This window comes from Brassica napus, chromosome A7 (genome assembly GCF_020379485.1).
Source record: "Brassica napus cultivar Da-Ae chromosome A7, Da-Ae, whole genome shotgun sequence".
Classification (NCBI taxonomy): Eukaryota; Viridiplantae; Streptophyta; class Magnoliopsida; order Brassicales; family Brassicaceae; genus Brassica; species Brassica napus.
This window is the reverse complement of record NC_063440.1, coordinates 22,394,713-22,419,596: the sequence shown is the minus strand read 5'-3', so window position 1 is coordinate 22,419,596 and position 24,884 is coordinate 22,394,713. Positions and strand designations below refer to the sequence as shown.

At 35.8% G+C, this 24,884-nt stretch overlaps 5 protein-coding genes across 8 annotated transcripts; 2 read left to right on the top strand and 3 right to left on the bottom strand.

The window, feature by feature from the left end:
• Positions 1-543: 543 nt before the first annotated feature.
• On the top strand, positions 544-4,366 carry LOC106426213. 2 transcript variants are annotated; one of them, XM_013866927.3, is made up of 11 exons: positions 544-886; positions 972-1,074; positions 1,159-1,184; positions 1,323-1,538; positions 1,643-1,714; positions 1,800-1,892; positions 2,461-2,502; positions 2,594-2,698; positions 2,778-2,937; positions 3,015-3,124; positions 4,035-4,366. In XM_013866927.3, the coding sequence occupies exons 1-11, from the start codon at positions 677-679 to the stop codon at positions 4,119-4,121; spliced, it is 1,224 nt and encodes a 407-aa protein (XP_013722381.3). In that variant the 5' UTR covers positions 544-676; the 3' UTR covers positions 4,122-4,366. The 2 variants fall into 2 exon arrangements, with proteins under 2 accessions (XP_013722381.3, XP_022544796.2); XM_022689075.2 differs by having other exon boundaries at positions 801-886; positions 983-1,074.
• A 174-nt stretch (positions 4,367-4,540) lies between these two features.
• Positions 4,541-8,864, top strand: LOC111199499 (benzoate--CoA ligase, peroxisomal-like). The gene is made up of 3 exons (XM_022689596.2): positions 4,541-6,154; positions 6,305-7,158; positions 7,364-8,864. Exons 1-3 carry the CDS (start codon positions 5,957-5,959, stop codon positions 8,013-8,015), a joined length of 1,704 nt encoding a protein of 567 aa, XP_022545317.2. The 5' UTR covers positions 4,541-5,956; the 3' UTR covers positions 8,016-8,864.
• Positions 8,865-9,044: 180 nt separating this feature from the next.
• On the bottom strand, positions 9,045-15,123 carry LOC106426206 (receptor-like serine/threonine-protein kinase SD1-7). Its single transcript, XM_022689074.2, has 7 exons — positions 13,464-15,123; positions 10,740-10,874; positions 10,468-10,658; positions 10,174-10,384; positions 9,847-10,084; positions 9,599-9,749; positions 9,045-9,514 (listed from the first exon to the last, which is right to left on the bottom strand). Exons 1-7 carry the CDS (start codon positions 14,743-14,745, stop codon positions 9,185-9,187), a joined length of 2,538 nt encoding a protein of 845 aa, XP_022544795.2. The 5' UTR covers positions 14,746-15,123; the 3' UTR covers positions 9,045-9,184.
• A 220-nt stretch (positions 15,124-15,343) lies between these two features.
• On the bottom strand, positions 15,344-19,170 carry LOC106426264 (receptor-like serine/threonine-protein kinase SD1-6). 3 transcript variants are annotated; one of them, XM_013866976.3, is made up of 7 exons: positions 17,825-19,168; positions 16,999-17,136; positions 16,730-16,920; positions 16,437-16,647; positions 16,126-16,363; positions 15,875-16,025; positions 15,344-15,786 (listed from the first exon to the last, which is right to left on the bottom strand). In XM_013866976.3, exons 1-7 carry the CDS (start codon positions 19,110-19,112, stop codon positions 15,457-15,459), a joined length of 2,547 nt encoding a protein of 848 aa, XP_013722430.3. In that variant the 5' UTR covers positions 19,113-19,168; the 3' UTR covers positions 15,344-15,456. The 3 variants fall into 3 exon arrangements, with proteins under 3 accessions (XP_013722430.3, XP_048591912.1, XP_048591911.1); XM_048735954.1 differs by lacking the exon at positions 15,344-15,786 and having other exon boundaries at positions 16,140-16,363; positions 17,825-19,170; XM_048735955.1 differs by lacking the exons at positions 16,730-16,920; positions 16,999-17,136; positions 17,825-19,168 and having other exon boundaries at positions 16,140-16,363.
• On the bottom strand, positions 18,558-24,680 carry LOC106426266 (receptor-like serine/threonine-protein kinase SD1-6). The gene is made up of 7 exons (XM_022689073.2): positions 23,192-24,680; positions 22,356-22,496; positions 22,088-22,278; positions 21,794-22,004; positions 21,483-21,720; positions 21,229-21,379; positions 18,558-21,137 (listed from the first exon to the last, which is right to left on the bottom strand). The coding sequence occupies exons 1-7, from the start codon at positions 24,477-24,479 to the stop codon at positions 20,811-20,813; spliced, it is 2,547 nt and encodes an 848-aa protein (XP_022544794.2). The 5' UTR covers positions 24,480-24,680; the 3' UTR covers positions 18,558-20,810.
• Between the last annotated feature and the right edge of the window lie 204 nt (positions 24,681-24,884).

Genomic DNA, 24,884 nt, shown 5'->3' with positions numbered 1-24,884 from the left:
TTATTTTGTAAAAAGAAATTATTTTTGTTTGTCTTATAACTGCTTCATGATATCAAATTTAATAGATTACATTAAAATTAGATATAAACGGATTAGTTCATATCCCGTATATAGTAGACATTACTAAAGCTTCTATTACATCTGCGATATGAGATTCTATGACACATTGTCTTGAAAATGACTTCAGTCTCATTTCAAACCAAATCTCACCCTGAGATCTGTTAACATTCTAGATGAACCCTACTTGGAAACCTTGACACCCCCGTTTAGTCTCATTGGAACTTCTATATATAGGAGAGATAATAAAATTGGCCACATAAATAGACATTAAATTAAGATAAAGAAAAAGGTATAAAATGAAGAATGTAGCATGGTACTTGTGTTTATAAAATAATAGTGGTTGCATATAAATTTAGTCTCAGGGAAGTGGAGTAACGCAAATATTCCATCTGAATTCTAGAATTGTTTTAAAATCATACTAAAAAACAAAAAGTACATTCCAACAGAATTTGCAGCATATACAAAGTAATTATTACCAAGAAAAAAAAGTAAAAATAAAACAATATTTCTCTTTTTCTCTCCGACTACAAACATCAAGGAAAACCAATCTAAATTCCAAAAGGGTTTAGTTGATTTTATCTTCTTTTTTCATCACCTGGCCTAATTAACAGTGATAATGTCTTCATCGCCTTTTTGTTCTTGGCCTCTGGTACTATTGTTAGTATTGTTGTGCATGGTGGCCAGAGAATCAAACGGAGCTTCCAACAATGTAAAAGTGGGAAGCATTTCAAAGGTAGAAGATGCTGATAATTTCCATATATATTATGGACAAACCTTCAAAGTCATCAAGAATGCTATTGATGGCAAGAGTTATCTCCTCATTCAGGTTCTTGCATTTACTCATCATATCGTCTTTTTTTTTGTTGTCAAATATATCATTTGTGACTGAAATGAAAAAGTAATATCTGTAGAACACTTCTAGAATGGCGGTTCGGACAAAGTATTGTACTTCCAGGATAAAATCCTATGTGATTCCACTTCTTAACTACTCAGTAGACACTCAATCTTCTCAAGGTATGCTCCGTTATTTTCCCCTGCTTTCTTTCCTCTGTTTTAAACGGGCCTGCCTTTTAAGATCTCTCTTTTTTTCTTATTCAGGAGGCCTTCCGGTTTCTTTCTTTGAGGCAAGCACTTTTTTTCTACCTAATTTAAAGATTTGGTTTGTGTTAAATCAACGACTTTAGGATCACGGTTCAGGATGGGCCAAAAATGTAATTTAGTAAGGATGTTTATAAAAACAAATGTTATGGCTATATCCGCAGCTACTTGGATTACTAGGGAGCTTGAAGGGAATAACATCAGACGCGGTGGCTTCACCGTGTGTTCTAAAACTGCTTGAGGCAGGGGAAGTAGTTAAGTTTGAAAAAGGTGCAGAAGAAGTGTCTCAGTTTGCAGCGCACTTCATCAGTGATACTGATCAACTTCAGACATGCAATTTTGCAAACTTTTTTCCACTCAGCGAAGGCACACCTCTTCAGGTGCCTATAATTATTATTATCTTTGAATATATCTAGATCTAACCAAACGTGAAACTTTTCACATTTTGATTTGAAATTATGCTGGTTTTGTATTCTTGAATTAGCGAGCCGAGTGGATTAAATTCCTTGGTGCTTTTGCCAATCTTGAAACTAAAGCAAATCAAGTCTACGATGCGGTTAGTGATAATCCGCACTTCTCTTTACAAAATATGCCTACCACCAACACTTGTTGTCTATAAAGTTTGTTATGGAGCCTTGCAGGTCAAAGCAAGCTATACTTGCTTGTCTCAAATGGCAGCTAAAAGGACCACATCCTTCAAACCCATTGTAGCCTGGATGGAGTACGATAAAAATGTATGAAATATTTTTTTATACTTTCTTATGGGGACAGTTTTAAACTATCTTGAGGAGGTTTAAGCAATTTTTATCTCTGACGTATATTTATGCTGTAAACCTTTGTTTAGAAGAATTTGGGGTTCTTCTTCCGCTGGCTTATGACTCCGGGAGTTTTGATAACTCACTGGCTTTAGTTTAAATATTGTGTAATCCTCATTTGAATGATAATCTAATCTTCTAGTGTTAAAAAAGAAGAAGAATGATTTGGGGTTTATGCAAGACCGGTCTTGAAGTTTTCGAGGTTGTAGACGATTTAGTGAAAGTTTTAATAATCTTTTTTCAAATTTGGAGACTTTTTCTCTACTTAATTTTCTTCAAAATTTTTGGAAGTATAGGCAAATGTTTCACTTGGCTTTAATGTCCATGACCGGCCTTGGTTCGTGGTTTATGTACATATTAAAAACCATTTCTAAGGAAAATGTAATTAGGAGTCATGTTTGAAGAATTAGGGTCCTGTTTTGTATAATTCAAAGAGAATTGTGTATTTATGGTTTTATACTAACAGCAATTACATTTCATCTTGAAGGGAGGTGTTTGGGGTTTTACAAAGGAACCACATAAGCTAAAGGTATGCAGTTAAGCTTTCGGCACTTTCAATTCTTCATGTGAAAATTTGGAAACACCTATCAAACTGAACATCATGCACACAATTAAAACAGTTTGTAGAAGATGCGGGTGGTGAGAATATCGACAAATCTATAAACAAGATCACTTACAATGTCTCTGATCCTGATGATTTGGAAGCACTCCATGCTATTTTATGCGTAAGCGTGTCTGCTATTATTTTCCTGATGACCAGAGAAGCTCTTTTTTCTTAGACTAAAAAGAAAATATATTTAACAGACTGTGGATGCGGTGATCGATGAAACGCTATCGTCCGAACCTCAGAATTACACAAAGAAAACATTCTTGGATAACATAAACCTGGAGGATAACTCATGTTTTGCGTTTAATCAGAGCATCTGGAGATATGACAAAAGAGTTAGAAAGGGAACAACTCTTGGTAAGAAAGTGTTAAGACATTGTTTAGTTTCTATTGATTTTAGCTGAAACCCTGTTTTGTGTTTTGATAATGAGAAGACTGGCATGACGGAGCAATATCGCAACCAAACCTTGTACTGGCTGACATGATTGAAGCCTTGTTTCCAACTGGAAACTACACAACCTCCTATTTTAGAAACATTGCCAAGGTAACGAAGGTCTTTGAATGGTTGGAAACTAAAATTTCAGTTTTTAATATAAATAATCTAAAACTGGTATTTTAAAAATTGGTTATAAAATACCAACTTATGGTGAGTTTTTGAAGGATCACACCATTTTAGTTGAGGGAAGGTATTTGAGTCGTTCTATTACGATTTCAATTATAGTTAAGACTACTATCAACGTCTTGAGTAGTTAAAAAAATAGTAAGAAAATATAGCCTTTTTCACATGTCCTAAAGGTCAGTCTGAATTACGGCCTAGAAACTCTCTTCTTAGGTAAAGAATTAGTTACAGAATTTTCTACTAACTTTTTTTCTTTGGAACACCACTTTTAGGTCGACCAAAAGTGGATGATATACTGATTTTTTTTTGAAAAATAAAAACAAAAATGATTTTTTAACTACACGACCATACAAGCGAGAAAAATTATGGTGGACCAAAGCTATAGCTGGACTAGTATTAGAGGAAAGACATGGCGTGTCCACCTATCCTGTATATAGTTGACTCTATCCAGGGGCAGATCTAGATCTGTATTTAACCGGGGGCATATAATTTTTTTTTTAATGTTTTATAATTAGGTAGGAGGCACTGTCATTTGATTAACCTTAATTCCTTAATAAAATGAAGAAGAATGAGACGGGGGCACGTGACTCGGTACGTCCACCCCTGGCTCTATCAGGAACTGCCCCCAAACCTGTCATATTTTATTAACATTTATGAGAATCAGCTTAAATTAGGGCCTGGTGCATTACAAACAGAGGGCCAGTGGCCGATCACAAAATCCATATATAACCGAATGACCTGAATTTGAATTCAAGTACATATTATTTTAGGTTATTTTAATTGTTTTTGGCTTTAAGTTGCATAATCTCTTACCCTCATAAAATAAACATGGCAGGGCGAAGGAGTCATAGACATTAGTTCGGATATGTGTGATAGAGACGCATCATTGCCGTTAGTTCCTATCATTCCAGCTTGCGGATGATGTTTTATACCTTCACGGTTCTCTGGTCTTCCCCTCCCTCTCCCACTCCCCTCAAGAAACATAGAACATCTTATTCGATTGCATTGTTAGCGATTTCAAACTTTTTAAGATTTCTGATGTGACAATATTTGATAAACTACGTTTATTCATAGCCAGTTTTAATTCCTTGTGTAATCACACGTGAAATATGTTGTATTTTACGGAAACAACATACAACTATAATGGTCTTCATTTAAGTTTTGGTATGATACTTATAAGTACAAACACGGTTTGCATATTTCGAATAAATTACTTTTGACAACAAGGCAAAGTCATTGTTAGAGTCTGGTTTTATGTTGGAGACATAATTGGTTCGCCTATTTCAAACAACTTTTAACGACGATATAGTCCTTGTTTTATGTTGTAAAGACTATTTTGGTACTGTGGATTATCTGATTTTCACGTTGCGGATTTAGAACGAGTTGTGAACATTGTATAAGTTTATCAACAGATAACGATGATTTTAATCTAATCATTGTTAATTTAGTGCTAACACCATGATATTTTTCAAAAGCCAACATAAGTTATTTATATGATGTGTCCATCGCTCTAAAATGACGGATTTTTTTGTTCCCGACGAGATATATATGAAGAAACGACTTTGTCGATAGCTTGTTTCCGACGGATTTGTCCATCAGGAATCGTCTATTTTCTTGTAGTGAATGGTAGATATGCCGTAGTTAATGTAATGAATTTATGTTTCATTGTAGTGCGTACTAGTTTAGAAAAACATATACTACTGTTTCATTCACGTTGAGCTTCGGGGTTCCATATCGGTATATGGTTTTAATGTTCATACTGGAAAGGCATGTGAACGATTCAAACAATAAATGAATTGTATGGACACTCCACGGTTGTATGGGAAAACATCTTGAGTTTTTTTTTAAAATGATTTTATCTTTATCAAGGTTGTATGTAGGAGTGGACAAATTGCTAGGGAAACTGTCCAATTTGAAATTTTGGTGTCCTAGGTTTGCGGACCAGATCATATTTCTAGTCCAATATATGATACATATATTTTTTTTTTTAAATAACAAAAAATTGAGAAGAAAACCAATAAATTTAGCATTTCATCAGAAGTCCTTATGGTCGGTTTTTTCTCAATCTCTTCGAACCTCTTTCCTTCTCATCTTCAGTTTTCATTGGTCTTACAAAATTAGAAAATGTTGATGTCTAGTGTATACTTAAAGCATTTCCAATGTAAAATTTTGTTTTTTCCTCTAAAACAGAATAAAAGAGAATATGAAGTAAAAATGTTTTAACTCAACTCTATTTTACGCTCTATAATAGAATAATAAACAAAAAAAATAGATTACTCCATTTATAGCGTAAATTCCATTAGAAAGTTAGGTTGCAACATTTAATACTTCATACTCTGTTTTATTCTATTTTGGAGTAAAAATGTATGTAATAGGGTTGGAGATACCCCTTATTAACTTCTATTTGAAACTCACTGTGTTCCTATTAGCTTAATCTTATGGATTTTCTAGTTTTTATTTTATGTTCTGAGTTAATGTTAATAAAAGGTACCAATTCAAGATTAAATAATTTCATATATTTAAATTTTCTATAAGATATTGGTTCATGATAGGTTATAGAAAAGTGTTTTAGTGAGAAAAGTTAAAACATTTATTATCGTGCATTAATTATTTCCTAATGTATGTTAACTCTATGGCCTCGAGGAAATAATAAATGCTCGATCAAATAGATTGTCCATCGCGCTTATATAAGATCTACATGTATAATCCCTCTTCCCTCACACAAACACACAAATATAAATACAAACTAAGAACAAGATGGACAATCTGGCGTTATGTGAAGCAAACAACGCTCCTCTAACGCCCATAACGTTCTTGAAGAGAGCTTCGGAATGTTATCCAAATAGGACTTCCATAATCTATGGAGAAACTCGTTTCACTTGGCCTCAGACCTATGACCGTTGCTGTCGTCTAGCTGCTTCTCTCCTATCTCTTAACATCGCCAAGAATGATATCGTATGTCACTTCCTCTCTCTCTCCAACAAATCTTTTTGTTTAAATTTGTTCAAAGTGTACAGTAGGTGTTAGAAAACAAATCTGAATATAAGAAATAATTATATTCATTTTAACTTGGATATGAGACATGACATTAAAAAATGTGTTTAGGTATCCGTTCTGGCCCCAAACATACCGGCCATATATGAGATGCACTTCGCTGTTCCCATGGCTGGAGCTGTCCTAAACCCTATCAACACCCGCCTTGACGCAAAATCCATCGCCGCAATCTTCCGCCACGCACAGCCCAAGATATTATTCGTAGACCGCAACCTTGAGACCTTAGCTAGAGCCACGCTCCATCTACTACCAGATGAAGAGCAGCGGAACCTGCTGGTCATTTTCATTGACGAGCCCGATCGCCCTAAAAGGATTTCGTCCAATGATCAGTTAGACTACGAAGAGCTCATCCGTAGGGGAGAACCTTCGTCCTCCTCGGTTGCACGCATGTTCCGTATTCAAAACGAGCATGATCCGATCTCGTTAAACTACACGTCGGGTACCACGAGCGAACCAAAAGGTGTGGTGGTCAGCCACCGTGGAGTTTATTTGAGCTCTCTAAGCGTGATTATGGGCTGGGAGATGGGGAAGTTCCCGGTCTACCTTTGGACTCTGCCTATGTTTCATTGCAATGGATGGAATCTCACATGGTCAGTGGCAGCACGTGGAGGCACCAACGTCTGTATAAGGCATGTGTCTGCCCCGGAGATTTATAAGAACATAGAATCGCACGGCGTGACGCATATGTGTTGTGTTCCTACAGTCTTAAACATTCTGGTTCAAGGAAATTCACTTGACATGTCACAAAGGTCAAAGCCGGTTCAGGTTTTGACCGGAGGTTCATCGCCTCCTACTGCCCTTGTAGAGAAAGTTCAGCGGCTCGGGTTTGAAGTGCTGCATGTTTATGGGCTCACGGAGGCCACTGGTGCTGTTCTCTTTTGTGAGTGGCATGACGAGTGGAACAGGTAATAATACAAATTTATAACTCTATTTACAGCATCAGATTTTCCTGTTGTTCACAATTACTAAAAAAAAAAAAGAAGCAAAATTTCACTTTTCAAAAGGATTGAAATTGAAAAAAAAACTGAAATGATGAAGTTATTTTGAACTTACAACCATGATAAATGTTATTAAGATTGGTTTAACATTTATATTACTCAATTAAAACAGACTTCCAGAGAAGCAACAGATGGAGATGAAAGCAAGACAAGGGGTAGGCATCTTAGCCCTAGCTGACGTTGACGTAAAGAACAAAAAAACCCAGGAGAGTGTCCCACGCGATGGGACGACAATGGGAGAAATTGTCATGAAAGGAAGCAGCATAATGAAAGGGTATCTAAGGAATCCGAAAGCTACATCTGAAGCGTTTAAACACGGATGGCTCCACACGGGAGACATAGGTGTGATCCATCCCGATGGTCACATACAGATCAAAGATCGGTCCAAAGATATTATCATATCGGGAGGTGAAAACATCAACAGTATTGAAGTTGAGAATGTTCTTTACAAATATAAGAAAGTGCTCGAGGCCGCTGTTGTCGCCATGCCTCACCCTATGTGGGGTGAAACCCCTTGTGCGTTCGTTGTTCTAGAAAAGCGTAAGACTGGTCAAGGAGACTGTGATGATCAGTTCATGACAAGAGAAGGTGATTTGATTAAGTATTGCCGTGAGAATCTGCCTCATTTTATGTGTCCGAAGAGGGTTGTGTTCATGGGAGAACTACCTAAGAACGGCAACGGAAAGATTCTTAAACATAAGCTAAGAAACATCGCTAAAAGTTTGGTTATTAATGATGACAATACTATTGGCATTAAGCACTAAATATCATCTCTCATGGAAAATCCTTAAGAGTGAGATGATTAGAAATCTGGTATTTATTGTTTCGATTATAAAATCATTTTTGAATAAACATATGTAATGTTTAGTACAAATAATTGTAATTTACCGAAACATTTAGATTTTATTGTACTTTTATTCTTTAACTGAACTTAATAGATAGGTTAAATCTCATATCTATTAAATCACATTGAACCTGGACGAACCATATTGATCCATGATCCAAAACATTTCTGGTTTAGTTATCAGGCGGTTATAAAAAATTCTCCAAGTTTGAATGCATCCAAAAATGTTAATGTAACATCTCGAGTTGTGATATATGGAAAGAATTAAGATGATTGATTTGGCTACTTATTTCAACAAAGTTGACGTACTTTTTCCGTAACACATCCGTTTAGAACTCCAGAGTTAAGCATGCTTGAGCTGGAATACTGGAAGAATTGGCGACATATTTGGAAGTGATTCGCGATACAGTGTGAGTGAGGGCAAAGAACGGAGAACGGTCATGTGATGATTACAAGATCAGTAAACAAGTTTTTTGGACCTTGGAAAATCAATGCACTGCCCGTCAGATGGGTAGAGTGAGCGGACATGGGTGGCCCATTGGGCGCTTGGGCGTTACAGTTAAGTTGAAAATGAAGATCTTCATGCTTGTTGGTGCATGGTAATATGATGTCTCTGGCATTCTTGGATGGCTAGATATGTCTTCTGCGTTTTAGATGTCTCTCTTGGTCGTTGTAATCTTGTTTAAAAGTGTTTGAGCTCATGAGCTTGCAAATAAAGTAAGCTGAGAATGAATGAGGCATTACTTTATTCCAAAACTAAATTAGATAGAGTCAGTCATCAAAGATCGAATAGCAAAAGTTGAGCTATTAAGTACTTTCTCAGTTCCAAAATATACAATTTTTTATATTTTTTTTGTTCCATAAAATAAATTTCTTATACTTATAAAGTATTTTTGTATATTTTTAAGAAATATTAATGAGAATATTTGATTTGACTAAATATCATTGGTTGATAGTCATTAAAAATTGTATAATAAAATAAATAATAAATTTGATTATAAACATTTATTGTATTTTTAATATGTGTGAATAGCCTAAAAACTCCTTCTTTTGAGAATGGATAAATAGATTGTGTCGGTAACGTTCAAATTACCGGGCATCAATGACTGAGAGGGTGATTTGGTTCACTGACACTTCATCACCGCGCTGTGTACTTGACGACGATTCAGTCTCAAGAAGACTTCTCCCAACGCAGAAACCGGGCCGTTTAGGCTGAGGAATAGCCGTAGTTTCGCTCCCAAGCATCACCATAACAGTCGACATCACTGGTCTGTCTTCAGCACGTTCTTGAACACACAAGAGACCAATTTGTATACATCTTAAAATTTCATGTGTCCGGAGTACTGCTGATGATGAATCATCTATGATGATTGGGTCTACTATCTCTATCCCTTTTCCTTCCTTCCAGTATCTCCACACCTTCGCATAAGAGATGGAATTTCTTAGTGTTATCGTCAGACTATAACTGCAAAAAATATCGAAATCAAGAGGTTCTTAGCATACAAAACCGAGGAGATTAAGGTCACGATTTGAGTTGTAGAATCCGTTAGTCTTCTTGCCACTTATAATCTCAAGAAGCAAGACCCCGAAGCTGAAAACATCTGACTTCATCGAGAATATCCCATCCATTGCATATTCTGGAGACATGTAACCGCTGCATAACAAAGAATAAACACACATACGTTAGGTTTTCTTTTAAATTTGAATTTAAGACAAAAACTCTTTTGTTGTTTTGGAGAATAATTGCTTACTAAGTGCCGACCACCTTCCTTGTGTTAGCTTCCGTCTCTTCCCGTCCAAAGATCCTCGCCATCCCAAAGTCGGAGATCTTAGGAGTCATATTTTTATCAAGCAAGATGTTACTTGCTTTCAAGTCTCTGTGGATAACCCTAAACCGTGAATCTTGGTGAAGATAAAGAAGTCCTCTAGCAATACCATTGGCGATGTCAAATCTCTTTTGCCAACTTAAGTTAGAGCGCCGAATTTTGTCTGCAAATCGATCACAAGCCAAAACATGTTAACTTATCCCCAAATATGTTCAATTATTAGAAAAAAATGAGCTGTTTTGAGTCACTAACCAAAGAGATGAGAATCAAGGCTTAGATTCTCCAAGTACTCATATATCAACATCTTCTCTCCCTTATCGACACAACAACCGAGAAGCCGAACCAGGTTTAGGTGCTGAAGCCTGGCAATTAGTCTAACCTCGTTCTTGAACTCACCGGTCCCTTGTAATGACTTTTTCGATAGTCTCTTTACCGCGATTTCTTTCCCGTCAGGTAACATTCCCTATTACGACACATTTATGGTAAAATGAAACCTTGTACAGTGAACTAATGATAGATCTTGAATACGTTGTGCATGACCATTACCTTGTAAACAATACCGAAACCACCTTTTCCAAGCTTGTTGCCGTCAGAAAAGTTGTTTGTTGCAATAGCAACTGCTTCAAACTCCATCAATGGAAGTTCTAGATCCTCTGTTTTGCTTTCTCTGGATATGTAACTCTTTCTTGTTACTATCACTTCGTCCGTTAGCGAATCCTTGCTTCTCACTTGATCGACTGTTTCATTCAGAAACAAAAGAACATTTTGACTATCAAAACTTACAGACGAAATAAAGAAAATGAAAGCTATTTATTTACCAATAGGTGTTTGAACTGCTGTGGCTCTCTTCTGTTTTGTTTTCCAAAACCGGAAAATAATGATACTTAACAGAAACAAAATGCTCATTCCAACACTCGAACCTATGATTTTTCCATTGTTGGTTATCTTGTCATCTGCAATAGAAACGAAGCATGTATTTTTTTTCTTTTAGTTTAAAAAATGTATTTTTCTTCTATTACTTGTCAGAAAAGGAAAATCCCTCCCCCAAAACTTTTGATAAGACATTTCTTACAGATTATTTAATAAAGTTTTTTTCTTTCGAATTTGCTAATGTATTATCTCTCCATTTGTTAATGTGAAAACATAACTTTTGAAAAATGTATCATGGCATTAAGTCAATTGTTACATGGACCTGCATTTATGTATACTTATAATTTTGTCAAATTATTAAAATATTCTAATAACACACAAACATCACCTTTCAATGTAACAATTTTGTGTATATATATTATCAAAAATTGTTGTAAGTGTATCTTAACAAATACAAATACAAATCCAAGACAATATTTATCATATAGAATTTTATAGATAATTAAATATTTGAAATTGTAACTAGTGCTATTAATCGTCGTGAAGAAATGACTAATCATTTTTTTTAAAGATAGAGTTCATTTGTTGTAAAATACTTTGGTTGATCAGTTGAAGATGAGTGTACTAGTTAAATAATAATAATAAATTTTATTCAGTTTGATGTATCTTAACTAAAACAACAACAACAAAAAAAATATTACAAATTTTACGTTTAACTATACATATGTTTTTATTTTTAGAAAATATATTTTTACCAAGATATTTTTTAGATATGTATAATATTGTTATATAGTTTAGATATCAATTTTTTAAGAAAATTTAGATATCAAGGTCAAGAAAGTCTTTCTAAGATTTTTTCAAAATCGTTTTTCTAAAATTTTTTCAAAATCGTTTTTCAAATTGAAAAAAAAAAATTGATATAAAATTCAGAATCTAAGATTTTTTCAAAATCGTTTTTCAAATTGAAAAAAAAAAATTGATAATAAATCGAAAAATCAAAAAAATTATTGATGTTTTTTAATATTTATTTATTTTAAACCTAATTTGGTCATTTTGATCTTTAAAAGCTAGTTTAGGAAAAAAATTGAAACTATTTAAAATTATTTCTCTATTTTTTTTGATTTTTTTTTAAATGATTACTATTTATGCGTATCAATACTATTAAAAGGGAAGGAGTCTAAAAAAATCTACCTATAAAAGTTGTTTGGACCCTTTCATTTAACTTATTATTTTTTGGTCTTACCTTAAATTTATACTAACAATATGTTACCATATATTTCTCTAACAATAATTTAGTCAATTCTTTTATTTATTTAAATCTCACTCCTAAATCCTAATCATTACTATTACTATATTTATCATTTTGATTTTTAATCGTAAAAGTATTGAAACTAATGTTTTATATTATCACTTTTATCATATAATATATGATTTAAAGCAAGATAAATTACAAGACATATATGTGTACATTCTAACTTCCTCTTTCATTTATAATAAAGTAATCATATCATATATAAACTTTCCCACTAAAATCTCATATCATATACTAAACTTTCAACCGTCTATAGTTTGATAATATTTTCATATTTAAAAATAATTTTTCTGAATATTCATGTTACCTTCACAAAAATGAAGAAATTCATTGGTTCTATTAAAGCTAACCTAACTTCACGATATCAGAATTGATTATTCAAAATTTTGAAAATTATTTATTTAGATATTATACTTTTATATACTTTTCACTTAAAACGAATCAATACTATTAAAAAGGAAAGTGTTTTAAAAAATCTAATATAAAAAAGTTGTTGGAGTTATGTATGACTATTTATTATTTTTCTGATAATACATTAATCATTCTAAACATACAATATTTTAAATATTTTTAACAAATCTTAATATTATTTCTTATGATACCTTTACTCAGAAAAATATTTCATCAACCATGTTTTTGTACAATAACGTTAAAAATCTATATCAAAAGGTTGTTGGACCTGATATGGACGTAATGGGTCCACATCTGTTTGGGTATTTAAAATCCTAAAAGAATTTGAAATATATGAAAAATCTGAAAAATATCCGAAACACGAAAAGTATTTGAAACTCCAAACAAATGCCAAAAAAATTCAAATACCTAAAAATTTAAAATCTTATTCAAAATCTGACACGATGAACTGAAAAATATCCAAAATTTTATCCAAATACCCAATTTTTTTTTTAATTTGAAAAATTTACCTGAAATCAAAACTCTAATCGTAAACCAAAAACTTAAAAACAATATCCATAATACCGGAAACATATTCGGAATATCCAAATATACCTAATAAACACATATTTATGATCGGGTCTAGGGTAGGACCCGGACTCAAACAAAGACATGCGGGTCAAAAAAAACCCAATAGGTTATCTTCTCTGGACCTGAACTAAACCTATAATTTTGGGTCTGTTCGGTTTGTTTTTTGATCCGGATATAATTCTCATGTCGAAAAGAAACTTACATAAAAGTGTACATATAAAATCTCAAATAAACTAATTTGTAGATTATATAGCTGTTAAAAATTATGTTTTTCGATATAATAAAACTTTGTATTATAATATAATCCAACAACCCCGCGCTTTCCAAGCGCGGGTCAAAATCTAGTAACCCCTTAAAATGCAAATGACAAAGAACTAACCGAGATCAGCAGCGGCTTGTCTAACGTAGAGATCCTGACCTCCCTCAGCAAAATATCGCATATCCAACATATCTCCGGTCCAAATCACACATCCCCATCCACCATTACGAATGTCCGCATTAGCGAAAGCCGTACAATTGCAATTTTTTAGACAACGTGCCTCGCACTCCTCTGTCCCAATTCCTCTGTCCACTATTGTCTTTGTAGTATCAGGCAACTTCATGTTCTTCAACCTCACAAACCCATCCGTACCGTCACAGCTCAGCCTCGTCTTCCTCACACAACCATCGAAATCATCTCTAAGATCCCACTTATTTCTTGGCTTAAACCCGTGGATACAGTTACAAACTGGTGAAGCGTTGGAATCACAATAACCGTAACTCCCACACTGTTTGTAGTTATTGCATATATCCCTTGGTGAGTACCATAATGGTCTCCAACTCTGTAACCTCTCGACCCAAGTTGATCGTTGTAATAACCCGGTCGGGGTTAGGGTTAAGATCGAGTAAATGTTGCTTTTTGTGATATGGTATGAGTAAGTTATTTCTTTATCAGTCGCTGAGAAATTTAGAACTAGGTAATCAACTGGTCTTACCTCCGGTATGCCGTTAAACCGGATTCCATCCCATGGACCGCTCCGGTACACTATAGACTCTTTGTTGCATACGTAAACTTCCGGGAACCCTATGGTCTTGAATTTAGTCGAGTAATCCCCGCTTGATGGATCATCTGGGGTTTTCCTGGATCTCAAGAATCTGTTCATTCCGGTTTTAAGATCCCAACCCAATTTCATCTCCGGAAGTAAAGTGTCTGTCGGAAAATCGAAACTCTGCCACAAGTACTCGTAATTGTTGGAGTGTCTGAGCACGAAGTTACCGTTATCGAGAAGCTCTGCCACCACAGGAGATCTCACAGTTCCTCCGGTTAGGTTCGTTGACCAAACAGGTTTATTGGAATGATCCAAAATGACGAGGTTATTGTCGGATATTTTGAGAGATCCTTTGGAGTGAGAGAGAGGGGTGTCTCTGTTTGCAACCCATACGTAGGTTCTGGTAGGAATTTTCTTGTACCAAATCCCGAGATACCAACGAGAACTTGACGCGGGAGTGAAGAAACCGAGCTCGAAGATTTCACTGCGAGATATGATGGTTTTGCTGCTTGAGATAGTGAGAGATTCTGTAGCTGACATAGTGCTGGCAGAGACATCGAAGGCTGGAAACAAAATGAAGACAAAGATTAAGAAGAAGGTGTAAGGAGAATGGTAGTTTGGTACATTTCTCATCTCTCTCTATTACCCTCTACGCCTTTGTCTTGAGTTATGAGAAAATTTATACACACATATCTTTCAAGATGTTAAACATGTCGTGTGGTCGATGTGTGAACGGTATTTACACGACTACTTTCTTTTTCTTTTTCTTTTTTGAAGGTCTTTTTGTTGAACGTACACGACTACTCTCTACGTTACTTTCTTGGTCTTCTTGTTTGTATTTGAAATACTATTGACTATGGACTTTACCTAGCAAATAAAACCACTCTTCTTTAGTTTTCAATTCGTTATTGTGTATCAACCAAACAAACCCAACTTTAATTTGGGGTGACAGTAAAACAAACTCCCAAGTTACTACACGTTTTGATTAAGAAGTTTATCCATTGTGTCACTAGACAAATGGTAATTGATTTAACCTTAAGTGTTGTCTTAAATTCTCTTGTTTATCCCCTAGTGTGTGGGAGATATACTTTACGCTACTTCTGATTTGCGCTTTATATATATGTGCTCTTGAAGATTTTCCGTTCATCTACCATGCTTTATCCTTGTCCTTGGTCTACCACTCTTTCGTTTGTTTGCCTCTTTATATAGGTTAAGACTCAGGACTCACGCATGATTAACATTATATATAAAATATATCGAAGATCAAATAGTAAAAATTACGCTATTAAGTATTATACATAGAATTGATATGCATATAAACAGATTGTCTCGGTAACGTTCAAATTACCGTGCGTCAATGACTGAGAGGGTGATTTGGTTCACTGACAATTCATCATCGCGCTGTGTACTTGACGACGATTGAGTCTCAAAGAGACTTCTCCCAACGCAAAAACCGGGGGGTTTAGGCTGAGGAATAGCCGTAGTTTCGCTCCCAAGCATCACCATAACAGTCGACATCACTGGTCTGTCTTCAGCACGTTCTTGAACACACAAGAGACCAATTTGTATACATCTTAAGATTTCATGTACTGTCCGGAGTGCTGATGATGAAGAATCTATGATGATTGGGTCTATGATCTCTATCCCTTTTCCTTCTTTCCAATATCTCCACACCTGTCAACAAAAATATATATAGAATCTTTAGTGATATGATCGATAATGACACCAAAATAATATCGAATATAAGTTATTCTTAGCTTACAAAACCAAGGAGGTTATTGTCACGGTTTGAGTTGTAGAATCCCTTACTCCTCTTGCCAGTTATAATCTCAAGAAGCAAGACCCCGAAGCTGAAAACATCCGACTTCATCGAGAATATCCCGTCCATTGCATACTCTGGAGCCATGTAGCCGCTGCATAAGGTAGAATAAATTCATAAGTTTTGATGTTTTCTACTTAGTCTGGATTTAAGACAAAAAAAACTCTTTTTTTTTTGGAGAACAAATAGCTTACTAAGTTCCAACCACCTTCCTTGTGTTAGCTTCTGTCTCATCCCGTCCAAAGATCCTTGCCATCCCGAAATCTGATATCTTCGGAGTCATATTTTTATCAAGCAAGACGTTACTCGCTTTCAAGTCTCTATGTATAATCCTAAACCGTGAATCTTGGTGAAGATAAAGAAGTCCTCTAGCAATACCATTGGTAATATCAAATCTCTTTGGCCAACTTAAGTTAGAGCGTCGGATTTTGTCTGCAAATCGATCAAAATTGGAAACATGTTAACTGTTAAATTGTTAGAACATAAGTTGTTTTGAGTCACTAACCAAAGAGATGAGAATCAAGGCTTAGATTCTCCAAGTACTCATATATCAACATCTTCTCGCCCTTATCGACGCAACAACCAAGAAGCCGGACCAGGTTTATGTGCTGAAGCCTTGCAATTAGTCTGACCTCATTCTTGAACTCATCGGTCCCTTGTAAAGACATTTTAGATAGTCTCTTTACTGCGATTTCTTTCCCATCAGGTAACATTCCCTATTACAGACATGTTTGATATTTAATAAAATGAAACCTTGTAGAGTGATAAATTTTGAGTACATTTTGAATCGTTTTTTACCTTGTAAACAATACCGAAACCACCTTGTCCAAGCATGTTAGCGACAGAAAATCTGTTTGTTGCCATGTCAAGAGCTTCAAACTCCATCAATGGAAGCTCTAGATCATCTGTTTTGTTTTCTCTGGATATGTATCTCTCGCTCGTTAGTACCACTTGGTTTATTAGCAAATCTTGGCTTCTCACTTGATCAACTGTTTCATTCAGAAACAAAAGACATTTAACTTTCCAAATTTACAGCAATACAAAGGAGAATGAAAGTCATAATTTACCAATAGGTGTTTGAATTGTTATAAATCTCTTTTGTTTTCTTTTCCAATAGCCGAAGATGATGATACTTAATAGAAGCAAAATGGCCAGTCCAATACCCGAACCTATGATTGTTCCATGGCTTGTTATCTTGACATGATCTGCAATATAAACGAGGCATAGAGTTTCATATACGTAATTGTCAGAAAAAAAAAATCCCTCCACAAAGAAACTTCATTTTACTTATGATAAAAACATTATACTAAACCTAAATATAATATAATTTTGGTGTTGAATCTATAGCTTAAACCATACTAATGCTGAAATATTGTTTGTGACTAATATAGTAGTCAGTAGATTCACTTAGTGATGCACTTTTGAAAGAAATATTAGATAGAGCTTAGTTTTAACATTATTTTATTACATTAATTTTTGAAGAAATTTTTTTTAGGATTATAAATTTATAATGATCTAAACATCAACTGATATCTTAATATTTTGAATGGATATTTACCACATATCTTATATTCTAAAATTTCCTAGTATCACAGCCCTAGCTACAATTACGTGCTCTCAGCTGAAACTCTTGAGATCAATAGCACAAAATATTCAATGAAATTACTTCAACTTAGTAGAAAGCAGTCATATCACATGCTTTGACTTTAACTTAAGTCATTTCTATTAGAGACTAAATATTCCACATTGAAAATGAAAGAGATTTTAAATAATATAAAAAATAGATCAATTCATTTATCATCAATTGATTTTAGATTAGAAACTCATCTATATTAATAGTTTAACTAAAACAAAACCCTTAAAACGCATAGGAGAAAGAAGTCAAGAACTAACCAAGATCAGCAGCGGCTAGTTTAACGTAGATATCCTGACCACCATTTGGATACATCCGGATATCGAAAAGACCTCCGTTCCAAATCACACAACCTGACCCGCCGTCACGAATATCAGTATTAGCGTAGGCCGTACAGTTACAATCTTGTAGGCACTTGGCTTTACACTCCTTCAACCCAATTCCTCTGTCCAGAACTGTAGCCGCAGTATCTGGCAATTTCATCCTCTTCACAGCCACAAACCCATCTCTACCATCACAACTCAGCCTCGTCTTCCTCACGCAACCGGCTGAATCATCTCTCAAAGCCCACTCTTGCCCATTTTCTAGCCCAAACCCTTTGATGCAGTTACAGTTAGGCAAATTGTTGGAATCGCAATAACCGTAATTACCACACTGTCTGTAGTTGTCGCATATGTCCTTTGGCTGGTACCATAACTGTTTCCAATCATGTGCTTGCTCAATCCAGTTTCGTCGCTGTATGGTTCCGGTGTAGCTTAGGCTTAACGTGGAGTAAACGTCGGGTTTGGTCATGTGGTATGCGTAACTCACTTCTTCGTTACTTGCTATGAAAGTGTAAACCATGTACTCAATTGGTTTCATCTCCGGTACGCAGCTAAACCGGTTTCCAATCCATGGACCGCTCCGGTAGATAATTGTCTCCTTGTTGAATACGTAATACTCAGGGAACCCCCTGGTTTCGAGTTTTGTGGAGTAATCGCCGCTTGCTGGATCTTCTACACTTTTCCAGGATCTCAAGACTCTGTCCAAACCGGTTTTTTTATCCCAACCGAGTTTCATATCCGGAAGTAAAGTATCTGTCGGAAAATCGAAACTCTGCCACAAGTACCCTTCTGGATCGTTACTGTTCAGCACGAAATTACCGTTGTCGAGAAGCTCTGCCACCACTGGAGATCTCGAAGCTCCAACGGTTAGATTCGTTGACCAGACAGGTGTGTCGGAGTGATCGTAAATGACGAGGTTGTTGTCTGAAGATATTTTGAGAGATCCGCTGGGACGAGATAGAGGGTTGTCTCTGTTGGCAACCCACACGTAGGTTCTGGTGGGGATTTTCTTGTACCATATCCCGAGATACCAACGAGAACTTGATCCTGGAGTGAAGAAACCGAGCTCGAAGGTCTCGTTACGAGATACAATGGTTTTGTTGTTTGAGATAGTGAGAGATTCTGTAGGCGACAGTGTGTTGGCATAGACACCCAAAGCTGGAAACAAAATGAAGACGAAGAAGAAGGTGTAAGGATGGTGGTAGTATGGTACATGACTTCTCATCTTTTTTTCTCTCTCTTTATTACTCTCTATGACATTGTCTTGAGTTATGAGAAAATTTATACACAACATATCTTTGTCTTGAGATGTAAAGACATGTTGTGTGTTCAATGTGTGAACGATAATACTTCCACGACTTTTCTCTACATACAGTACTTTTCTTGGTCTTCTTGTTTGTATTTGAAGTATCCATTGACTATAGAGTTGACCTAGCAAATATTATCATTCTTCTCTAGTTTTCAATTTATTGCCCAATAAATGTATACCAACCAAACGAGTCCAGCTTCAATTTGTAGTAATGGTAAAGCAAATAGTACTTGACTTAACCTTACGGGTGTTCTTATATCCACGATTCTCTAATGGAATCTTCCTAGTTTGTGTCTGATTTTAAACAGTGACCTTTCCCTCCTATATCTTGTCATCTATTTCTGAAAGTATACAGAGCATCAAAAAGAAGACTGTGGATATATTGGGCCACAACGAAATAAATTTTAGCCCAATTATCAGATTTTAACATGAAAGGCCTAATCAGAGTACAAATCCCACTAGTCAACAAGAACGTTCTCTGATAAGAACTCAACCACGTTATTTTTTTTTTGACAAAAACTCAACCACGTTATTGCTCTGAAGTTCAAGTAACCAAGTACAATCCAAAACGTAACGACTTGAAGACTCCAAACCTTGAATCTCTACACTCAGAGAAATCAAGCCCAAACAGCATGCACTAAACGCATAAAGAATTGCAAAAACAAACTATGATTCCTTTTATAGTTCAAGGATCGGTTACAATATTAACTATTTTTATTCTCTTGACTGTTAGAATTTTTTTCCTTTTTGTTCAGTCTTGTGAGTATCCCAGACGCATAGAGAGGTTCAGAATAATCTATAAAATGGTGGTTTGATCCACTGATGGACTCTCAATCCGGATATTCAAATGAGATCTAAAGTGTGGTCTCATATCCGCGTAGCCACACATGTTTAATATCATGGGTTGTTTTGAACCCAAGTCTCTCCGTAATCCACCTACCACTAGTGACTAGACCACCCCTGTGTGATTGAATTAGAATAAAACATTTGCAACCTCATCTTCTATTCCTCGTCTTTCAGCGCTCATCTTCCTTAGTTTTCTTGATATGTATACTTTTAGTGGCATATCAATATTCCCATTACAAAAAACGAGCTTGTCCTCACGCGTAAATGTAGGGAATTGAGTCTTGCCTCATCCAAGAAGTTCCATGTGACGGTAAATTTTTTCAGGTCACTAAAACCTCCAAATGTCCTTATGATATGCATCATATCTAGTGGCAACTACCTCTGGTTCAACTAACAACTCATCAGCATTAGACAATATTGGTGGCGAGGGGGTAACTGAATATCCATGTCCCACAACTTGTTTCAATTTGTTCATTAGAGGTATTTCAAATAATTTCTTATTTTTATATATTCATCTACTAGTGTTAAATGATTTATCTAGCTAATGCCTCATTTATTATATAGGAGACTCGAATATAAAAATCTATCTATTTTTTCATAGTTCTCTCTCTAATCCAAATTCTTCGAGTCAGTAATAACTCTGTTCCAAAACTACATTAGATAGAGCAAGTTATTTAATATCAAGTAGTAAAATTTGCGCTATTAATTATTACATAGCAAAATAGCAATTGATATGCATATAAACAGATTGTCTATGTAACGTTCAATCTACCGGGCGTCAATGACTGAGAGAGTGATTTGGTTCACTGTCAAATCATCATCGTGCTGGGTACTTGACGATGATTCAGTCTCAAGAAGACTTCTCCCAACGCAGAAACCGGGCCGTTTAGGCTGAGGAATAGCCGTAGTTTCGCTCCCAAGCATCACCATAACAGTCGACATCACTGGTCTGTCTTCAGCACGTTCTTGAACACACAAGAGACCAATTTGTATACATCTTAAGATTTCATGTGTACGGAGTGCTGATGATGAAGAATCCATGATGATTGGGTCTACGATCTCTATCCCTTTTCCTTCTTTCCAATACCTCCACACCTGTCCGCAAAAAATATGGAATCGTTCTTTAAGTGTTATGACCGATAATGTACTATGAAACAATATCGAATATAAGTTGTTCTTAGCTTACAAAACCAAGGAGGTTATTGTCACGGTTAGAGTTGTAGAATCCTTTACTCCTCTTGCCAGTTATAATCTCAAGAAGCAAGACCCCGAAGCTGAAAACATCTGACTTCATCGAGAATATCCCGTCCATTGCATACTCTGGAGCCATGTAGCCGCTGCATAAGGTAGAATAAATTCATAAGTTTTGATGTTTTCTACTTAGTCTGGATTTAAGACAAAAAAAACTCTTTTGTTTTTTTTGGAGAACAAATAGCTTACTAAGTTCCAACCACCTTCCTTGTGTTAGCTTCTGTCTCATCCCGTCCAAAGATCCTTGCCATCCCGAAATCCGATATCTTCGGAGTCATATTTTTATCAAGCAAGACGTTACTTGCTTTCAAGTCTCTATGGATAATCCTAAACCGTGAATCTTGGTGAAGATAAAGAAGTCCTCTAGCAATACCATTGGTAATATCAAATCTCTTTTGCCAACTTAAGTTAGAGCGTCGGATTTTGTCTGCAAATCGATCAAAATTGGAAACATGTTAACTGTTAAATTGTTAGAACATAAGTTGTTTTGAGTCACTAACCAAAGAGATGAGAATCAAGGCTTAGATTCTCCAAGTACTCATATATCAACATCTTCTCGCCCTTATCGACGCAACAACCAAGAAGCCGGACCAGGTTTATGTGCTGAAGCCTTGCAATTAGTCTGACCTCATTCTTGAACTCATCGGTCCCTTGTAAAGACATTTTAGATAGTCTCTTTACTGCGATTTCTTTCCCATCAGGTAACATTCCCTATTACAGACTTGTTTGATAATTAATAAAATGAAACCTTGTACAGTGATAAATTGTGAGTACATTTTTGAATCATTTTTTACCTTGTAAACAATACCGAAACCACCTTGTCCAAGCATGTTAGCGTCAGAAAATCTGTTTGTTGCCATGGCAAGAGCTTCAAACTCCATCAATGGAAGCTCTAGATCATCTGTTTTGTTTTCTCTGGATATGTATCTCTCACTTGTTAATAGCACTTCGTCTATTAGCAAATCTTGGCTTCTCACTTGATCAACTGTTTCATTCAGAAACAAAAGACATTTAACTTTCCAAATTTGCAGATACAAAAGAAAATGAAAGTCACTGATTTACCACGAGGTGTTTGAATTGTTATATCACTCTTCTGTTTTCTTTTCCAATAGCCGAATAAGATGATGATACTTATTAGAAGAAAAATGGTCACTCCAATACCCGAACCTATGATTGTTCCATGGCTTGTTATCCTGACATGATCTGCAATATAAACGAGGCACATAGTTTCATATACGTAATTGTCACAAAAAATTTTTAAAAAAAAATCCCTACCCAAAGAAACTTCATTGTACTTATGATAAAACATTATACTAAACCTAAATATAATATAGTTTTGGTGTTGAATCTATAGCTCAAACCATACTAATGCTGAAATATTGTTTGTGACTAATGTAGTAGTCAGTAGATTCGCTTAGGGATGCAATTTTGAAAGAAATATTTGATAGAGCTTAGTTTTAACATTATTTTAATACATTAATTTTTGAAGAAAAAAATTATGGATTTATATATTGATCTAAACATCAACTGATAATATTTGAATGGATATTTAACCACATTTATATTCTGAAATTTCCTAGTATCACACCCCTACTACAATTACGTGCTCTCTCAGCTGAAACTCTTGAGATCAATAGCACAAAATATTCAATGCAATTACTTCAACTTTGTAATAAGCAGTCATATCACATGCTTTGACCTTAACTTAGGTCGTCTCTAGTAGACAAATAAGTCTTCGGGAAAAAAATTTAAGTAATATATAAGAGAGATAGGCTAATCTATTTATCACCAATTAATTTTTTTTTTTATCAACTTAATCAGTTTTAAGTTGAAAATTCATATTTTAACAATTTCAACTAAAACAAAACCCTTAAAACCCCGGGAAAAAAAGAACTAACCGAGATCAGTAGCGGCTAGTTTAACGTAGAGATCCTGACCACCATTTGCATAACTCCGGATATCGAAAAGCCCTCCCTTCCAAATCACACAACCCGATCCGCCGTCACGTATATCAGTATTAGCGTAGGCCGTACAGTTACAATCATTTAGGCACTTGGCTTCACACTCCTTCAACCCAATTCCTCTGTCCAGAACTGTAGCCGTAGTATCCGGCAATTTCATCTTCTTCACAACCACAAACCCATCTCTACCATCACAACTCAGCTTTGTCTTCCTCACGCAACCGGCTGAATCATCTCTCAAAGCCCACTCTTGCTCGTTTCGTCGCTCAAACCCTTTGATGCAATTACAGCTCGGTATGGTGTTGGAATCGCCATAACCATAACTCCCACACTGTTTGTAGTTGTCGCATATGTCCTTTGGTTGGTACCACAACTGTTTCCAAATCTGTGCTGACTCAATCCAATTCCGTCGTTGTAAGGTTCCCATGTAGCTTACGCTTAATACGGAGTAAACGTCGGGTTTGGTCATTTGGTACGAGTAAGTCACTTCTTCGTTACTTGCTATGAAAGTGTAAACCATGTAATCAACTGGTTTCATCTCCGGTATGCAGCTAAACCGGTTTCCGATCCACGGACCGCTCCGGTAGATAATTCTTTCCTTGTTGAACACGTAATACTCAGGGAAGCCTCTGGTTTCGAGTTTAGTCGAGAAATCGCCGCTCGATGGATCTTCTACACCTCTCCACGATCTCAAGACTCGGTCTAAACCGGTTTTTTTATCCCAGCCGAGTTTCATATCCGGAAGTAAAGTATCCGTCGGAAAATCGAAACTCTGCCACAAGTACTCGTTATTGTTGGAGTGCCTGAGCACGAAGTTGCCGTTATCGAGAAGCTCTGCCACCAGTGGAGATCTCAAAGTGCCAACGGTTAGATTCGTTGACCAAACAGGAGTGTTGGAGGAGTGATCGTAAATGACGAGGTTATTGTCTGAAGATATTTTGAGAGATCCGTTGGGATGAGACAGTGGGTTGTCTCTGTTAGCAACCCACACGTAGGTTCTGGTGGGGATTTTCTTGTACCATATCCCGAGATACCAACGAGAACTTGATCCTGGAGTGAAGAAACCGAGCTCGAAGGTTTCGTTATGAGATACAATAGTTTCGTTGCTTGAGATAGTGAGAGATTCTGTCGCCGACAGTGTTTTGTAAGAGACAGCTAAAGCTGGAAACAAAATGACGACGAAGACGAAGGTGTAAGGATGGTGGTAGTTTGGTGAACTTCTCATTTTTTTCTCTCTCTCTCTTTTGCCCTCTACGCCATTGTCTTGAGTTATGAGAAAATATATACACACATATGGTTGGAGATGTCAGACATGTTGTTTGTTCAACGATACTTCCCACGACTTTTCTCTACAGTATTTTTCTTGGTCTTTTTTTTTGGGTGCATATAGGCAATTTTAGTGTTCAAAAGTTAAACGGGCTTGTCATACAAGAACGTCATGTTTCTAGGTGATTGCGTACAACTATTCAAGAGCTTGCAAATTGCAATCACCATCAGCAGAGGCAATCATGATGGTCCAAGACATCCTTAAATTTTCCAAGCTTAATAACTTCTCTTTTAGCCATGTTCCTAGAAATTTTTTACAACATATTGATCAGCTAGCAATGAGAGCCAGGTTGACCAATCAAAA